Genomic DNA, 20,841 nt, shown 5'->3' on the forward strand with positions numbered 1-20,841 from the left:
GATTAAAGTGAGAGAGAGAGGAGGGTGCGGGGGGGTGTGTGGCTCTCCTGGTAACTTCACGAGAACATAATCTGTGGAAGAATCAAACCCCACAATGTACTGTAGACAAATTTATTGGCAATCCTGGTAAGGTTTAGCAAAACGCCTTACAATAATGAATATTTTACTGTAATAGGATGATCTCACACTGAATTTCTTTTAGGGAAAAAAATATGTTAAATTGAAAACAAATCTGTCTGCATTCAGGGAAGGGGAAACCCACTACAAGTGAAAATATTATTTATCAAGGCTGAAGATAAAATAGCTTCCTAGCCAAATCAGAACCAGCTTTACTTTTCCCATTTGAATTTACAGAATTTGATTTGATATAAAGACAAAGACAGAAATAAGACCAAGTCTTACTCCAAGTGAAGAGGTGTACACAGAGAATTTGGAGGATGTGTCTTAATTACAGTTGGGTTATTGTTTTTATCTCTTATTTTGTTTCTTATTCTTTCCTGTTCATTATTTTACAAACGCCACAGTAAGATCATGAATATGTCAGTGTCAATTATGTCAATATTCACAAAGAAAACTAAATCACATTTTAAACTGTAGTGAAATCATCAGACTACTTCTTAGTCATATTTGTTCTGTGATAAAGATGTGAATAGAAAGACGAGACAACGTTTCTGTAAATTTAAAACCAAACCAATACGCTTTTGGCCTGCAATTCCCAAGCTGTGAGAACAGAGAGAAGGAAACAGACATTCTTTGTTTTTATTGTGTATATGCATGTATATCAGTGTGCGTGTTCGAGCATGTGTGAATGTGTGCATCTTGTTCATGGCAAGAAATCAGCTCAGTTTAGCACATAATGGAAATGTGAATCGCCCTGAGCGCCATTCTCCCACACAGGGAGCGATCTGGCTGGGAGCTGGCTGCATCCTTCCAACTCTAAACAGTGAAAGGGAGTTAGCTGGGTTAAAATCCTGCCCCCATCTTTGTTCCTCCCCGGAGCGGTTCACAGCTTTGCCCATACATTACTCAAACAGGTCATCCAAACAGGTCTCGCTAGCAGCCTGAAAAACAGATTTACACACATTCTCGCGCATTGAGCATACACACACGCGCTGGTAGATTCAGCCGAGAAGGTGAAGTTGCGTGGATTATGATAGATGACACCTTCTATGGATCCTGTAGCACAACCGCCCCAAAGTGTTATGCTTAATTTAACAGGAACTCTACCTTTTCCCAATCCAACATTTATACAATTTCACATTTTCATACACCCCATAAAAGGTTACCTCATTCTACCATTCCTCTACAATACAACTCTGACACCTAAAAGAACCTTTTCGACCAGAGGAAGACGACGAAATATCAAACTTACATGCCACCTCCAGAGAAGCATTCCGACTCACGGCCTCTCCCAAATAGTTTCGGGCGATACACACGTAGTTGCCGTCATCTGGTTTGCTGCGTCGTCCGTGAACGATGCGCAGGAAGAAGAGTGACCCACTGGGCAGCAGCATTCGATGGGAACGGGGATTCTCACGGTCCGTCTCAACACGCTCCCCGTCTTTATACCATTCCACCGTGGGAGTGGGACGGCCTTCTGCTTTGCAGTTGAGGGTGGCTGGCTCACCTTTCGATACGATGAGGTCAGAAGGGTGTTCAACGATTCGAGGAGGGGAATCTTCCTGGCGAAGACGGGACCCTAGAAAGGAGACGAGAGAGTAAAATGTCCTGTTGAAGCAGTAGCAGAGGTCCAATCCAATCTTGTAGCAACAACTAAATTAAGAGCGCAATAAGGCAAGCTCTTTTATTAAAAACCCCTCAAATGTACTTACATTTTGCTACATTACCACCACAAACAACTTTTTTTACTGGGTGTCGGAATGTGAGCCAACACATATCCTGCATAAATGTTAAATGGAAAGAAAATGAGTGGTGCAAGAAGATCTTAGGTTTTCCATCCTTTGTGGTCCAAGATGCATCCTGCTCGAAGCTGGAGATATTCACCAGATGTGAATCCACATATAAGTGATAATTGTGATATAAAACTGTTATATTTATAAAATCTAGTTTCATGACTGTTCTGCAAATATACAGCAAATTCAGTTTGTAATAAGAATAAAAATAAAATAGGTTTTCTTTGTTGTTGTTTTTTGCAGTCCTTAAGTAACTTGATGAATGTCAAGCTCTTCTCAGTTGACAATGGCTGTGTCACCACGTGGAAGCTTCCATATTTACTTTCACAGATAAGAGCTGAAAAGTCATTACAACTCATTAGCTTTTCCATTAACACGTTTCGTCAGAAACTGACATCATCAAGCATGTTGTCTCAGCAGGTTCATTGCAGCAAATGCTAGACTACATTTATCACTTCCTAATGTAACACCAGAGGATAAACAAAGTTTACACTTTTCTTTGATCTCTGACCTTTACATTGATGGCTTGTCATGTATTCCAATGCTTGTTTTTGACTGTTTATGGTTAAAAATCCCCATAAAAATGTCTGATCACAGCTAAAAACAAGAATTCACAACAATACCCTTCAATAAGTCTAGAACATTTTTATTTTCCTCACCAGCAAGAAATTATGGAGGTGTATATACTGTTTCTCCCCTTCACAGTATATGAAGACATTATAAAATTTGCTCTGTGTGTAGGTGTGTGTGTGCAAGCAAACAAGAGGGTGATCTTTAAGCTGCTAACAATTGACTTTTATAAGGCCATGTAATAAATAAGATATAAATACATGTTGACAAAAGGTATTCCATTAGTCAGGAACACAGGGTGAACTAAGGTGACGTTTTTTTTTTTTGTTTGTTTTTTTTTAAATGCTTTTAAAATACTGTCTACAATACATCTTCCTCATTTGTGCAGATCCATAAATCATGCAGAAACAAACAGAGTTTCCTGCAATACTGACTTTGTCTAATATGTTGTCTCCACTGACACTTTTCAGACTGAAGCTGTCAGACGGTGGAATTTAAATGAGTTTATTAAAGTTGTTGGTGGCACACTGGCTCAGTGGTTGGTAACTGTCAGCCAACAGCAGGCAGAGCTTGTGGGGTCCTGTCAGTCTTTTAGTCCTGTGATGGACTGGCACTGTGTTAGGGGAATTTGACTGTTTTCTGCACGATTCATGCTCCATGCAACCCCCTGACCCTGAATGTAAATGAGGCAGGACAGAGCAGATAGATGGAGGTTTTTTTTTTCTCTTAATTATATCTGGATGAATAACATCTCTGTCCTGCATGAACGAATATGATAAAAAAAGGATTTTTTTTTTTTACTCCTCTAAAACTTTTCCAAATTAAAAAAGCTGCCATGTAAAATGTTTTTGTGGTAAAAGCGTGGCAGGAGACTTCTATAGATGAATGTCAGTATACTTTTTCATGCAATTTTGTGTTTATGGGGAACTGTCCGTGGTACTGAAGCAGAAAATCAAGGGCTCAGGGCAGAAAATGTGCCTCTTTAGGGTTTATAAGCAGGGAAACACTGATAAAAGCCAATTTAAAGTGACAGAACATTTCAGATAGATTTAACTTGGGCTTCTAATGCAATATTTTGTTGTTGTTTTTGCTGTTGTTGTTTGATGAGTATAACTTAAAAAAAGTCTATTTGCAAAGGCAATCTAAGAACAAATTTAAAACCAGCCAGATCTGAAAATGATAAAGTCAATATAACATCCTGTTTGTGTTTTAAAAATACAATTGTTTTCTCAGTGATCTTGTCATCACTCTCTCCAACACCTCAAGGGTTATTTGCCTGAACATTGTGTCATACATAAATTACTTGTGCTTCCTTCTGACAATTTTGACCAAAGATGAGGAAGAAGTTTGTCCTGAACAAAAGGAATTCTGCACCTCTTCAGATGCAAATCTTTGAAAAAAAAGCCTTGCAATCTACTCAGTGTTTGTTCTGATTTGTTAACATTCGACTTGGAATAAGGCGGGTGGATATAGACGAGGACCATGCTTTGAAAAACAAGAGGCCCAATCATGAGGTACAAAGCTCAACAGCAGTCAAACAACAACTGAAGTCTCAAAAAGGACCAAGCAGGTCAATCAATGTACCATGAAGCGACCAAGTCATTATGACCAGATTCTATGTAGCACCATATGAAATGTTCTAACAGTACTTCAGCAATACACACTACGCTAGCTCATCTGCTGGATTGGAACTGCACAGGCCAGCCTTTGCTCCCCACTTTCATCAATAAAACTTGATGGTGGGTTACCACTCTTCGTTCCCTGAAACACTTTAGATACGGAACAGGGCAGACCGGACCCAATTTCAATTTACCCCACCTGTCAGTGGTTATAATGTTATGCCCAAACTATCAAGTGTCCAGGCAGTACCTCATTTTACATCTACATCTTGTGCTGTGAACTGGATCACAATTACTCAAATTCCATGGTTGAATTCACGCTGAAGAAACATTTTTATGAAGCCACAACATAACAAGCACTTTCAGTTTCCAAAGAGTAAACTATGCATCAATTCCATCGTTTTCATACCAGCTCCGAGTTCCTTTGAGTTCAATCTGACAATTAGACCATTATTTAGGCGACCAGGATAGTATAACAAAGGTTGGACATAATTATAATTCAAACAGGATTGTAGACAAAATAATAATGAAAAAAATCTATCAAATAGAACACTTTTCTCCGTAACATGTATAAAAAAAACACGTTTAATAAACTACTTCTAAATGTCATATATGATTTAATTCCTGTGACAAATGAGTTCCCTGGAAGAGACCTCATGAATAAATGAGAGACTTTTGTCTAACGAAGCCATTAAAGAGTTGGCCTACAGCAACATCCGACGGCAGAACTGAAATCAGCCAACTATAACGCGCTGTGCGCTGGCATCATGGCCAATAATTCATAAAAAAATAAAAATAAAATTCTCTCTTAAGGCACTCAGTTTGTTCTTTCTGAGCTTCAAACTGTGTCTCAGGTCGCATCCTGAACTCATATCAGCTCACAATGTTAGGGGAAAAGATGTGATTAAACTTACCGTCGCTTGGGGTGTACAGAAGTCCACAGAGGAATAGATACTGTAGAGGACCCATTCTGGCATATTGGCCTCGTAAGCTATCAATGCAAGAATTCCTTCCAAAGCAATTCAATCAGTCAGTCCCGTTCTCGTCTGTGCCAATAACTGTTTCGGCGCGGTGAACTAAAACAACCTCAAAAAAAGAAAAGAAAAAGAAACAATTCTCAGCCACACTAAAGGGGGGAGATAAGTCTCATTCATATGTCCGTTCCTCCTCTCCCTCTCCAGTAAGAGCGCACCAGTGAGCTGAGCTCTCCCGACTCTCCGACACGCTGGCAGTTTCTGCAGTCACCAATTCAAACATCACCACCGACGCCCAAACCGAAACCTCTCCACTTCCCGACGGCTCCGCCGCCTCAACAGCATCCCCTCCCTGACGCCTCTGCTTCACCCGCGGCTCCACGCGAGGCGACCGGTCGCGTCCATCCCCCGCGTGGGACAAGTTGAGGGATGAAAGGTTGAAGATGGGATTCAGTCAGAGGTGAGTAGCTGTGCGCGCGCGGTGCGGGCGCAGCTTAGCCCCTCCTATCAACTCCGTCGCCCAGGGGGGAAAAAAATAATAATAATATGCCCCACGATGATAATACGCACTATAAATTTCAACAATAAATCTCAGCGGCTGTAAAGATAATGCATAACAGCATGCTCGTGATGGGGTATTGTTTTTAATTTATGTTTCCATCAATGAGTGCATCTTCCTCCCTTCATCTTAAATGCAAAAATATTGTACATACACTCCCCGGCTATAGGAGTTTACGCTTTCACTAAAACCAGCAGATCCAATAAATTATTGTAAAAAAAAAAAAGTATGTTCTGTCAGTGTGACACCATGCCTTGATACAAATATTCTCAAATTTACTCTTATAAAGCTGATGCATTATTCAGTTCCAGGAGCACTTGTATCTATGTTTTTGTTGCACCTTACACAAGTATTTATGTACGTTGGATTTTTCCACACTTTGTCACACCTGAAAGTGAATATTCAAACAAATTATAACCTAAGTGAAACATGGGTTGTTTCCACACCTTGCAGTCTAGTAGACTAGGTTTTGTTGGGGACCAAAATTGAAACATTTGTTACATTTTCAGCTGGGGCAGTTTGCTTTCACATTTACCCCCCTCCCCTGTGCTGCACCAAGACACACTGACGGAAACAACACAAAAACTTCTGCAGAAGACATTTTGGCGCAACTTCCTTCTTCACAGAATGTAACCAAAAATGGATTGGCGTCAGTTTTTACTGAGTGACGGATTTCTCTTTTGTCTCTTATCAAATGACCATGAGCCAATTCTTCCACGAGCGGGAAAAACTCACGTTTGTTTTGGTTGTATTTTACCAGAATGCCCTGCGTTATAATCCGCTGCTTTTGGAGCAGTCACCAGTGTGCGTGTCATTCACATGTAGCTATATTTGATCCGCCCAGAGTTCACTTCAAGCAAACCGAGACCTAGGTTTTTAGGATTTTGGTCCTCATCAGAGTTAGACTGTGCATTCACATCTCCATAAACAAACTTTTGAGACAAACGAACCAGAGTTTAAATAAATGGAACAAACAGGGCTGCAGTGAGGTTTGATGGTGGGTGTTATGCTGTGGAGATGCTCTTTTTCTCAACAAAGTGCCAAGGGGCTGGGAATAAATGCACACCACACTATAACTTCATTTGTAAAAAAATAAATAAACTTTATCTTGCCCCTAGCAATTAGAAAATCACAATAAAATACATTGAAGCTTGTGGTTGTAATGTGGCAATATGTGTAAAGAGCCACTCTTGGATGCGTTTTACAAGATACTGTATTTAGCTTAATGTGCGTATGCTTTCTGGGTACAATAATTTAAACAAACGTCACTCATCTTCATAGCTGACATTCATTTTTCATGTTTATGATTGAAAAAGTCATTACAAAAGGCCACAGCTGTAAAGAAATGGCACTTCATTCCCCACCCACTGCCTTGGGTGCTTCTCCTGACTCATTGTCAATTCGCTCAATATTGTCAGTGGCATTATAAATGCAGTTTCCCCACAGTGAGATGAGAAGGAGATAGGCTGCATCAGGCACCATCGATCCAAATGGTTCAATCAAACCATTTTTTCTTTTTGATACTGCATTGACAGCAGTGGATCGAATAATAACCGTAGACAATGAGTGAAATGATCATGTGTAAAATGGGGTGTGAAGTGAGCACAGTCAGGTAAAGTGGATGAATCTCATTCCTCTGACATTATGGATCCAATATGTCACAATGGGTCAAATTTCTTACATCAAAATCTCTGTTTATATGTCTGTTTTATTTTGTCAAAACTACTTAGTTAAGTTGTAAATAAAATAAAGAACATGAACCTAACTGTTTACCTTTCTGTTTAGTACTCTACTGGGAGAGGCTAGGCACAGTTAAACTCTGTGATCCTGAATGGGATGAAGATTGTACACTAAATGAGTGAAGATGTAACAAAGTAAAATCCTGACTCTTATTTACAAAGCACCATCAGATGAAAATGTGGGCATAATTCAAAGCTACTGAGTAACACTGGTTTTCATTTAAACTCTGTTTACTCTCTGTTTTACCAGCTTCAAAGTCACCCCTTTCTCAGCCATTTAAAGAAAAATTGCTTAAATTAAGTTCAGCATGTAAGGCTTGTTTGCATCATAATGTCTTTTGATAATGGATGTCTAGACTATAGTAGGAAGAGAAATTTATACACTCAGTAAGTTCATCTTGAAAGTTCAATAAGGCAAAGTAGGCGGAGAAAGACCCATCCTCTAATCACACACAGAGACAGACGGGTTTCCAGGCACCATGGGATTCTGCTTCCTGTGTCCCACCGACCAAAATGAAAAAGGCTTAGTTGCTGTCATCAATCTCGCCCTGGTCACACACAGGAGACAGTGTCAAGGTCAAAATTTTTGTCTGCACCATTACCTACGCGTAGCCATGTTTGCTCAAGCCAGGAGAGCTGGCGGTAACAGATGGTGTGTGTGACAGCGTGTTCAACACCAAGGATGGCCGGCTTCAATGAGAGCCGAGCAGACATGTGTCCTGAGCACTGAGTCCAGACGTGGGTACAAGTGCCAAACCCCTGTCTGAAAGCGAGAGCTGCTTATCCCACAGGCACTTCCTTCATATTTAAGCCAGGCTCCATAGAGCAAACAAGAAAGGGCATCATGTTTAGTATTTAGCTTACCTTGTGTTTTTGTTTCATTGTCATTTTAGCCTGAATGGGGATAGATGTCACCAATCTGAAGACCATAAACATGCAGCATGCAGTAACTTACTATTGTGCTGAGTCTTTTGCTAGATTACAATGAGATCCAGTTAATCCAACTATACTTACTATTTTTCAGGTAAAAGGTTTTCTGGCTCAGAAAACCAAACTATTGTTTTTTAGTTACCGACATTGAAACAATCCATGAGAAAACATCTGATGACAGTTGAAAGGAACCACTTATTCCAAATGGGAAGAGACTTCCAGCAAAACCAGACTCAGTAGGAACAGCTACCTGCCACAACTGTGAGCAGAATAAGTCATACTGTAGCAAAGCATCCCCAGACCACAAAACCTCCGACTCTATGCCTCAATGTTGGCACGAACTTATTTTTCTGGAATGCTGTATTTGGTTTAAACCAAACCTGTTCTTTTGTTTGGTGTCCAAATGATGAAACTTTAGGCCCCTCTTTCGGGGGGGAAAAAATAACATGATTTCAGAAAACTGTTTTTTGGGAATATTTTTTTCTTCCTTCTTGCATAAGAAGTCCACGTCCATGAGGGCTGGCTGACTTCAACCTGTATTTAGATGTCTCCAAGCAACTTGCCAGACTCAAAACTTGCTAAAATCTTCTATTTGAGGCTTTAAATAGCTCTTTCGGTCTCACCATGGTGTTAACACTCCCTTAATAGCCAGGAGCACACAGAACTAAATGCCTAGAGATTAAAATATTTCAGGAAAACAAACAGTTGTCTGACCAGTAAGGCCCTTTTGCATTGTCTTTGATGATAACCTGATTGTGAATCTAGTAGTTCCTCTAATTGAGGGCTTTTTTTGTTTTTTCTTCCCAACTTAAAAAAAAAAACTATTTAGATCAAATTATTCAATTACAAGAGTACAAGTGACAACAATTGGTTTCCACAAGTAAAGCCATTTTTTATGTTTGCTGCGCCTTTCAGTTTTAAAGTGTTTGAAACAACCTTTTTGTGGTATAGCTAATAGACACAAGGCATAAATCCCAAAGGAAAACTCCTGTCAACTAAACTCTTATTTAACAAACTGTAACTTCGAGGACCAAAATTGTTCTTCAAATATCTGCCATACCTCTCGGGAAAGTTTTAAATGACTACAAGCCTTAATTACACATCACTGTTTCACCGCCCAAGAAAGACCTTTTTTTTTCTCCCTCAGGTCATGGTTTGTGCTGTCAGTGCATTAATATAATTTTATTCTCTTGCACTGTTCAAATACTTTCCTTCGGAACTTCACGCTCCACAAATCACTATTGAACTCCTGACACACCTTGCAATAGTGAAGAGGAAAGAGTTCAATCTTTCCAAGTCCGCTGAAATGCTTTTGAAAGCCGAAAAAGGCCCCCATTCAGACTCTGAAAGGAGTACTTTTGGGAGAGCTAGTGAGACATCTCTCTCGCAATACTTGGACAAGGAGGAGACAGAAAAGGTTTGTGCTTAATCAGGCACAAAAGGCATTAACACCATTTGGTTTTCCTCTGGATGAGCAAATAGAAACAAACAAACAAAAAAACAGGAAAACAAGGGAGAGAAAGCTGAGTGCAAAACGAGGTACAATCCTGGGAAGCGGTGTGCACATAACATTTTCAAAATGGCAGATAATAGACTTCTTCCATGCGTGTAAACATTGCATTTCCATAGAAATGGCCTCTTTTCGTGTTTCAGACGGGCAGTCATGGATGAGAGAGTTGTGTGGCACTCACCTCTTAATCTAGTTAGATGCTACGAAAATTGCACCAGCTCTCCGGTTTTAAAAAGGACATAAAAATTGTGTCAGTGCAGGAAATTTAAATTCTGCACCAAACAGTAGGATACTGTCAATAAATGAGATATAATTTATTTGAGAATCTTTGCTTTGTTGTCACTTTGCCAGTTTCTCTCAATGCTGTAGGGCATGTAAAATGGACAAATGACTTTTTAAAGTCACACCAGACAGTTACCGTATGTGGAAATTTGTGTTTAAATTATGTCATGTTTGCATTTCTTTAATGTTGGAAATTATAACGTCAAAGGGATTCTAGACTTTGAAATTAAAAATGGAACATTTGAATTTGCACATTTTGTTAAGATGTGTAAAAATGTAACAAATATATATATATATATATATATATATATATATATATATATATTTTATTAGAAACCAATTTCACTATATTATATCAGGCTATAAAACGTTTAATTTTCCACCACTCAGAATTTCCAAAGCTTTGCAGCAAAGAATGGTATCTGGTCACCGACCATTGGATGATTTCAACATGCCAACCAGTTGTTCTAGAGGCTTGCAAGTAAATATCCAAACATCTGGACTTTGCTAAGCCTAAATGCTTTAGTCAGATCAGACTAAGAGTCTGCTTTTCAGAAACATATTCTCCAGAAACACCAGAAAATTAATATGTGGAACAGCACATTTTTCTTTCTGGTAAGGATGGCCAAGGCCAAATGAAGATGTGTTCAAGTTTAATTTCCAAAAGTGGGTGACATATGCCCAATTTAACACAGAAATTGTAGAACACAAGTTACAGTAATAAGCTGCTGTCACACCATTTCCTGTTTTGACATGTAAGGCTGGCTTATTACAAAAAATGTGCAACATGGGTATAAATGTACAAAAAAAAAAGAGTAAAGAAATAAAGCAGATTTTCAGGTCCATGAAGTCCTGTTATGAAGTAAATGTTTAATTTTTTTTGCATTGGGGACAAAAAAACGTCTCAGAATCTATAATAATTTCAGTGTTCTTTGAAATTCAGACAGTTGACGATTGAGTAGTGTTGAACCTTGCTCTTTTCAATGAGAACTTCCTAAGATCTGCCAGAGTCCTCGTTTATTCGTTGGAAACCTTCCACCTTCGGCTGAGAGACATGTCTCACTCAGCTGCCTACTTTCAGGAAAAATGCATGAAGAACTTTGTTTTTGATGAATTAATTTTTAACTGGGTGCGTCGGGCACTTCCTTGAAGTAAAAAGTGGCATCATTCTTTAATTGAGATATTTCACTGAAATAAAAAACTGACAGGCGATTTGAGTAGAAGTTGTTTTTCTGCTCTGGCTTATGAGGCTCAAGGTTGTGACCATGAGAAAAAATACATTTGTAAATAGGTTTTAGGCCTTGCTCATATGAACAAAGTAGGGGATTCAGTGATCATGAGAACCTTGGTATTGTTGTAGTAGAAACTGAATCAATGAAATTCCCAAGGGCATCATAAAATTGGACTAAAAATGCCATAATTGTTTTAAAGTACTTATTCTATTGGTTCATCTTCCTTGTTTAATCAAAGAATTTCTTTAAGTAAAAAGTTATAACACTATAATGTTTAAATTAATATTGTTTTTGCAAAGCCACCTTCTTTCATGTGCACTTTACAGGAAACGGTTGATGACATTTTCATCTCAGTTGCATCAATATAAAAGTGTTTTATAAAAGGGTTTTCTAATGCTTGACACCAATTTTTTAAATGCCGTAGAACTTCAAAAGCAGCTTGAGAGTGCTTAGACGTACCAACACAACACATTTTACACTATTATATATTGTGTCTCAGAACAACAGAGGCAGTATGTGCGCATTCCCATAAATGTTGCAGAGGGGTTAGATTGTACTCTTATTTCAAGTGATGACACAAACTGAGAACTCAGGTAGAGTTTACATCTGCTGTGTGCAATCCAATATTCCTGCTTCTTAACCTTGGGGGAAAAAAAAATTGTTCCACTCAACCAAGGACACTATGCTGTGTGGTGTTGCTGTATGTGATGCACAAGCCTTTGCAAAACAAGCAAGCAAAGGCAGTTCAGTTCACACTGTGCTAACATTCACAAACACTTGTACCACCTCAACACAAAACTTTGTCATTTTTGATCTTGAATAGGGTGACGGGGTTTCAAGGACAGCGGATGAGTCATCATATTGATGCAGCTGTGCCATTTTCTTTTTCTTTTTTTTTTCCACAGGCAGGAATAACGGTACAAGCCCAGAGAAAAAGGCTCAACAGTTCAAATCATCTGCTGGGATTTGGAAATTAAATTGACCAAAGCTGGCACAAGGTTTGTGTGGAACATCCCATCTGCATATCAGAATTAATTATAAAGGGTGCGCTGACTCTGTAGTCATCAACGTGATTTAAAGGACAGTTGGAAAGGTTTCAAAGCTTAGGATTTGTTCCATGGGTGGTACATAGTTTGGAATGGCCACATCTTTCTGTCACTACTGTCGAATGTCAAACTTTATGGGATGGGTTTCTACTGTGTCCTTAACACCAGTTAATTGGCAGTCAGCCTTCCCAGTATATCAGATGTGATTAATGTGTTGGGTAAAGTGCATTAAAATTTACATTGAACTAATGAAAATTAATTTTAACACCAAAGAATCTCAAATATTTTATGTAGAGTCATCCCAAGGTAGTATGAGGCTCTATGTAGAATTGCCTCTGGTGGTATACTTTAGAAAAATATATTTTCTTAGTTTTTGTTCTATATGTACAATTTAAAAAACATTTTCACCCTTACTTAAGATAACATTTATGCTGATGATGACTAAAATGAAACCTATAACAGCAGTTGCAAACTGTAATTTTTTTCCCCCTTACAGCAACCAGCTTTGTCATGTCTCCTGTGAAAATAGCTTGGCGAAAAATTAGCTAAACCTGTTTTTAATTTTCTAAAGGGAAACAAAATTATAAAACTACCTTCTTTCAATCTTGCAATCATGTTTTCCCGAGTGAAAATCTACTTATAAAATGCAGCATAAAAACTGTATATTTGAGATAACATGAATTGACCTTTACATTTTTGGATTATTTACCTGTTTATGTAAAAAGTCTGAACTTGTCATCTGACCCTGAGAGGCGAGGATAACTCTTCTAAATGTCCTTCGGTACCAACTGCCAACCATGATGCTTTAATGATTACTCCCCGTCACTACAGTGAAAAGCAGGGAGAAAAATTTGCAGCCTACAATCAAAGCAATTTCCAAGTTCTGGCTTGCTGAGCAAATTTCTGTGTTTTAAGGAACCTTTTTATGTGTTGGCAAAAGATTCTTGTCAGATTTTTGATGACAGCAGGTCCTCTTATCATCAAAAATAGTAGACACTAAGATGCGTGGGCCGTTTATTAGTGCTTAGAAAAATGTAGATTTCTTGTTTGACTTGTTTTTAAAATGTATAGTGGCCACTTTTGTGCATAAGTGCCATACCTGAAATCACCTGGTAATAACTTGCTGTCAAATTTGTCAAATCACAGTTTAAATCAGGACAAACAAAAAGCATCATTCAATTATCCCAAACAATCACTGTTTCGGGAGCATTTTTGAGGCACAAATGAGACTTGCCGCAGTTTTCATGCCTGTGACTGTTTACCTGTTAATATTTAAAGTCGAATTTTCTTATCAGTTGATTCCCTGCCTGTGTGCTTTGAATGATTTGCCACATTAAGCTGTGTGTTATCACGGTGCACTTTTAGCCTTCCCCTTGTCAGTTTACACTGTGGGGTGTTGATGAATGACAACCTGGCATGACCTTTACCCTAATGCTAGCCAGTTCTTGTATTATCTCATTTTTAAAGGACACACAGAAGACTGCAAACGTGTAGGGTCGTGGAGTTCCAGTTATGTTGAGTCTTCTGTGCTAAATGTTTCGGTTGCTGGAGAAGTAACTGGTCATGTTTCCTTTACCACAGTATTCCTCAAAGGCAATTAGTTTCATGACACATGCATAAACAAGACCAAAAAGACATTTCTCCATCACAAATAAAGACTAACTCAACTTCGCTTTTGGTCATTATAGCTTTAAGAGGAAATATTATAAAAAAAAATTTTTTACAGAAATGAAAGCAAATGACCTATGCTTTGTTTTTGTACATTGTTTCAAATAACACCGAGTTATTTTTATTTTTTAATAAAAAAAATCACGCATCGTTTTTGGTATTTAATGTTTAACACTTTGATGGAGTAGCTTGTCAACAACTAAACAAATTTCAATATTAACAAATTCTATCCTATTCTATACATCAAGATTCTTTTGCACATTACAGTAAAACATTACAAGTCTTACACTTTCCTAGTAAAAATATTCGTATTCTGTAAAACGCTTAATTTTACCCCAGCTACACGTTTCATTTTAGTTTTGTTACCAAAAGTAAACAAACAAATTAATAAAGTAGCTCATCAATAATTAATTACTTAATCTTAATTATTTTTTTCTACAAATAAAAATCTAAAAAGCCTGTGGTGTGGTGCATTTTTATTAAGCTGCTGTGTGGCAATGCTTTGTACAACTACTATTCACTATAATTCCAGCACAGAGTGATACTACATACAGTCTATTACATAAAATCAGAATAAAACATTGATGTTTGTGGGTTTTATCTGAAGGAGAAAAAAATTGCACAACAGAAGTTCAGAGGGTATAATTTCTTTTTTTTGAAAGAACCAAGCTGACATATAAGTTGAACTCAAAACCCCTGAGGAAAATGTTTTCATCACCCACTGCACTGTGTGCTTACAGCAGTGGAGCTGTTTGTGTATCATCCAGAGGATTACTGGAGGTAATCAAAGAAATTGCAGCACAGCTGCACACATTTTGAATTTTTGCACACACTATAAGCCTTTCCTCTTCTCTTCTGTAGCAAAACCATTTCAAGCTTCCTTCAGGTGTAAAATAAAAAAAGAATTTTAAAGTGGCCCATCATCAAATATCAAAGACCTCTGTCTTCGCATGTGACGGTAAGACAGTTTAGCTGCAAATCTATAAGTTGCTAACATTTTTCAGTGTGTGAAAAGCCGCACTATGATTTTTCCAACCTCTGCAAACCCCGTCTTCCCATTGCTATTTTGCTTATTGCTTATCCAGCGACACAAACGGTAGTTTTCTGTACTATAATACTGCCCTTTATTTATGTGCTATATTAAATAAACCTTATAGAAGTAATGAAAAGGGCTCATTTTGAAAGCAGTACTCATGAGAATGAAAGTTATGTTTTTCCCAGGAATAACACTATAGTGCTCTGAGACCTAATCATTTTGTAGAGTTTTTGCTTTTTTATATATAATTATTTTCTTTTCTCTTCAGACAAATCTGTTTCCATAAAAATACATATAATTCTAACCTAAAGAATGCCTACCACTAAAACTGTCAGCCTGTCACATAAATTTAATTTTTTGTCAATTCGCAATGGGTCATTGAATGCCTTTGATCTGGCTGTCAAATAAACATCCAGGAACAAGGCATGGATATGGAAAAGGGAAAATTCATAGAGACATATTATTTGCATATATTTAATCGCACATCTATCTGGAAATGCATCCTTTTCATTTTTTTTCTTATAGACACAAAAGGCATATCCCTGTTAGGAAGCAAATATTATAGATTCATAACAACCCTCGAATGTTTTCGCATTTTCCTCCTAATGACCTGATAATTTGACTAAGGTGTGTTGAAGTAGAGACACATCGAAAAGTTGCAGAGCACTGACTCTAAAGGACTGTCCCTGCAATAGAAGGCAAAAGAGGCAGCATGTAATTGTAAAGTAGGGAAGCAAAATTGTCCATCATTTATAAATTTGTTGACAAGTTAAAGCCTGAGTGTGGCATGCATATGGATTCAGTCCCTTTACACTCCACTAAATAAAACGCGGCACAAACAATTTCTAAATAGCAATGGGAAGCTATGGGAGATTCACAGTTGAGGTAGTTGAACTGGTAGTAGTTTACACTTCACAAATCTGTTCCTTATGGAAAAGTTGTAAAACGAAAGACAAAAGAAGTCATCTTTGCAGTTTTCTTCAAGCAGTGTTAGGTATATTACAAGGGTAGGGTATTTGTGGCAGACAGTGTGTTTAGGAACATCGCCCTACACACACTGTCCTAATGGTGAAACATGGCATCGTCATGTAAAAGATTTTCTTCTGATTTGATGAAATTTCAAATAACGTCAAATTCAAGGATAATCTTGGAAGAAAACCTTTAAAAAAGTTGTATTTGACTTCAATTTCACATTTTGGTCCACCTCTAATACAATTTAAAAAAAAGAGCAAACGCCATAAGTTCTTGTTTGTAATGACATAAAATATGAAAAACATGCGAGGTTATGTTTTTACTCCAGTAGTGAGACATTCTGTAACAGAAAAAATAAAAGAAAAAGAAAATCAGAGTTTAGCCTAGACTAAACACTATACTTCTAGAACATGTGCATTGCTCAACCGTTCAGCCACATCTGCTTCTTGCCAGCACAGCCTCCATCTTCTGAAACGTAACACAATTCACTAACTGAAGGATTGAGCTTAAGTTCTCAACTTGAAGTTGTTAACGCATAGGGTGGCATCAAAGGTAAATAACTGGGTGACAAGCCGCGAGGAAGGAGCCAGACTGCTGAATTTCCACTGAAGCCATATCCATAAGAAAAAGCTAAGCCGTTGGAGGCACAAAGAAGCTTACAGACAGAGAGCATCAATTTGGCAACAGATTTTTTTTTCCCTTTTTTTTTTTTTCGTATTCCAAATGTGAAAATTTTGTGAGGATTAGCGATTTCTTAACATATGCAGCCTGCCAGACAGAATGAAAGGAATCCCAGCTCTGCTAAACTGCATCCTCTGCCGACTGCAGCTTAGCATGAGCTTCTAATATGCAGTAAAGGGAAGCATAATTGGAGGACCGACATAGACACTTTCATTCCTGGCTAATGTAATGAAATTGTACCATCCGTGGTGAGCCACATCTTTACGAGATTTAATTTTCTCAAGGTGATATATTTGAATAGCAGCACACCGTGGGTGCGTGCAGATGAGCAGTCTGCTTGTTGCAGGAACGGAAAATCCCACAGGGATATGAAAAGATGTTGAGCTGAGGGTGTAAAGTAATGTTGACATCAAGTGGGGTGATAAGCATTCTCTCTGTTTAAGTGGGTTTAATCAATAGCTTAGTATGTCTATGCCAGGAGGTGGTTTAAATGAACAAAGCCATCAACAAGCAATTTCAGGCTCAATCCTGTTTATTTTTGTGCCCATTTCCGTTTGCATGAGGTTAAATCAAAAACAAAGACAGTATGAATTGTCGCCCCAGGATTTCTGCAATGAAATTTACAGACTGTTGCAGTTAAAATCAAATATTTACACATGTTGGATAAAAATGGAACTTTTCTCTCATTGTCAGAGATTAAATCAGCCAAATCCTGTCCCGTTTAATTAGAATTAAGTGATTTTGGTTTGATAAATACCTAAATGTATTTAGTTTTAGTAATTTTTTAAATTTTCATCACTTTCATGAGCAAAGATAGGCCCAAAAAGCAACATAAAAATGCCAGATAACAATTTGCAGTTGTACTCAGGAACAAAGACCTTAATATCTGGAGACAAGTCCAGTTGTCTTGTTGAAAGGAAAATTAAAGTGCTTGACCATAATGTTACATTTGGGGGGGAAAAGTCAGAAGCTTGCTTCAGATCCCCATCCCAGGTGTAAAATGTGGAGGAGGCATCGTGTTGTCTAGGTGTTTCTACAGGAAGGAATGGTGTACTTCAAACAATACAAGCACATCTCAAAAAATTTGAATTTTTTTTTTGAGATGTGTTAGTGTATTTTTGGTCACTAAATATTTTTGGTCACACCGAGTAAAATGTATTAAAATAATAAAATTCTTTATCTTTTGGAATTTTGATGATTATGACTTACAGATAATGAAAATCCAAAATTAAGTGTCCCAGAAAAGATTAATTAAAATAGGATATTTTAAACAGAAATCTCAGCTGATATTGTAAACGCCTTCGCATTCCCCAGACAAGCTGGGGAGCAGGAAGTCTGGGTTTAGGCTAATGCTAACTTTTACACAATATTCAACTGTTTTGACAAGTGGGGAATGTACATTATGTGACAATACATTATGTGAAGCAACATCTCAAAAGAAAAGCCAGGATGTGAAATCCTAGGTTAAGAAAATGTATGGGAAATTCTGAGTTTGAAGAAAGGAATAAAAAACAATATGTCTAATGAAATCTTTCTCTCATTGTTCCTTCTGAATAAGAAGGAATAATTTTGGCAATCCTGACTGAAGTTTATTCAGATCGAATGCAAACTATTATATGGAAAATAGCTTCAAATGTGGATTCTAATAGATATAGAACAATGCAGAGTGGAACACCCCTTAAAGGTTTTACATCAATGGCTAATGTGCCAAAATTAGCAATTACATCCACGCCTATTAAACGTGGATCCATCCGCTAGTACAAGCTAATTCCCTTTGGTGGTTGTGGCTCATTTACTCACATAATGATGGCAGCCAGAGATTTATGTCCAGTAACTAGCAGAGTAGGAAATCAGCAGTTTTTAAAAATATTGGATAAAAGTCAAGAGAAAAAAAAAAAAACATTGGTTTATGCTGTAAGGAATAAAATGCTGGTCAAAAGCTTAGATATGCTCACAATGAGCCTTAATTTGACTAGGTTTTGGCCATAAGTTATGCATTTCAGCTGTTCTTAATTTTTAGGTTCATTTACCATGAACCTTGTTTTTCAAGTATTGTCCAATTACCAACTGCAAATTTCCTGTGTCTAAGCAGATAAGCAGTACATCAAAAGAGCTACTGTTTTATAATCAATATTACTTGACATTAATTTGGTGTTAAGAGATGAGCGTTTTTTTCTGGTTAACTGCCATGAAGTATAAATCAGATTTTTACTTTTGTGTTGAATGTCTGTTTTATAATATTTTCACCACCAATGACAAAAAAAGAAAAAAACAATCAGTTTTCTGCAAAATTCCCCAACTGCCAAATTCTTGTTAAGTCACATAACATAAGCAGTATTTCAAAAGAGCAGAAGAAATCTTATGTTTGTTGAACAATAACAATATTTGTTGTTAATCTGTTGCTAAGCGATGAGCACATTTTCTGGTAACCAAGTGCCACGGAGTAAACATGTGATTTTTATTTTTGCTAAATTTACCAACTGTAAATTGATTGTGTCTAAGCAGATAAGCAGTATTAAAAAAGAGCTTATGTTTTTTAAACAAAATAAATGTTGTCAAGGGATGAGGGTTATTTTCTGGTAACGAAGTGCCACGAAGTATAAATCAGATTTTTACTTTGTGTTGAATGTCTGTTTTATAATATGTTCACCACCAATGACAAAAAAATAAAAAACATTTTCAGTTTTTGCAAAATTCCCCAACTGTATAATTCTTAAGTAGTATAATTAATATTTCAAAAGAGCAAAAAAGATTTATTTTTTTAATATAATGAGTGTTTATTTCTCGCAACGAACTGCCACGAAGTATAAATCAGGTTTTTACTTTGTGTTGAATGTCTGTTTCATAATATATCTATCCACCACCAATGACATACACAAAAAAAACTTTTCACTTTTCTGCAAAATTCCCCAACTGCACAATTCTTAAGAAGTGTAAGTAATACTTCAAAAGAGCAGAAGAAATCTCATGCTTTTTGAACAATAACAATATTTGTTGTTAATCTGTTGCTAAGCGATGAGCACATTTTCTGGTAACCAAGTGCCATGAAGTAAACATCTGCTTCTTGTAAAATTTATCAACTGTAAATGTCCTGTGTCTAAGAAGATAAGCAGTATTTCAAACCAAAAGAGCTTATGGTTTATAAACAATAATTAATTTGGTGTAAAGAGATGAGCTTTTTTTTTTCTGGTAATGAACTGCCACGAAGTGTAAGTCAAATTTTAACTTTTGTGTTGAATGTCTGTTTTATAATATGTTCACCACCAATGACAAATATATATATATATATTTATATATATATATATATATATATATATTTTCACTTTTCAGCAAATTTCAGCAACTTTTCAACACAAATATTACTAATGCAGTTACTGCCCACATTAGCAGTAGCCTTTTCCCTAAAATAATCTTTTTAGCTATTTTGTTTAATTATTAGCCATATTTAGCACACTGAATGGAGTAAGTCAATGTAAGACAACATGCTAGTTATACCCCACATGCCACTGGCAGCATTTTGGCCAATTTTAGCTAATACACCAATTTTAACATACTGTGTGTGTGGAATGTTTGTTTTCCACCACATATGATGTTTAGCATGCAAGCCAAAAATTTCGATCTCGTCTGTGCAGAACGCCTTTCAGTTTGTGCCATATTGCAAATTGTACTTCTTATGATGATTTTCTGTCATAATTGGCTTTCTTCTTCCAATTTTTCCATTAGAGTCACATTTGTAGAGCCCACCACAAATAGCTGTACTGTCAGCAGACTCTCTTGCCCAAGCCGGATCTTTGCAATTCCTCTAAATTTACCATAAACACCTTGGCTACATCTCAAACAAATGCTCTGGCCTAGTTTGTGCCATTAGGTGGATGATCATGTCTCGGAAGGTTTGCATTGTACTTTAAGCACTGATTAAATTACTTTTGAAGGTAATTGTTTCACTGGATTGAAATCCAGTGAAACTTAGAAATTTAGAGGTCACAAATGAAATGTATGAAATAAAATCCCAGTAAAATTCACATATGTTGAAAATTTGTATGACCAAAATGTAAAACAGCTTAAGGGTTGTGAGTACTTTTGCGAGGCACAACAACAGATTTGTTTAAT

General features: G+C 37.1%; 1 protein-coding gene across 1 annotated transcript in view; it reads right to left on the reverse strand.

The window, feature by feature from the left end:
• LOC116728562 (roundabout homolog 2-like) overlaps positions 1–5,567 on the reverse strand; it is a 92,667-nt gene extending 87,100 nt beyond the window's left edge. The window contains 2 exon segments of the mRNA XM_032576780.1: positions 1,373–1,699; positions 5,017–5,567. Coding sequence (XP_032432671.1) covers positions 1,373–1,699; positions 5,017–5,071 — 382 coding nt within the window. The 5' untranslated portion in view covers positions 5,072–5,567.
• Between the last annotated feature and the right edge of the window lie 15,274 nt (positions 5,568–20,841).

Source organism: Xiphophorus hellerii, chromosome 11 (assembly GCF_003331165.1).
Source record: "Xiphophorus hellerii strain 12219 chromosome 11, Xiphophorus_hellerii-4.1, whole genome shotgun sequence".
NCBI lineage: Eukaryota > Metazoa > Chordata > Actinopteri > Cyprinodontiformes > Poeciliidae > Xiphophorus > Xiphophorus hellerii.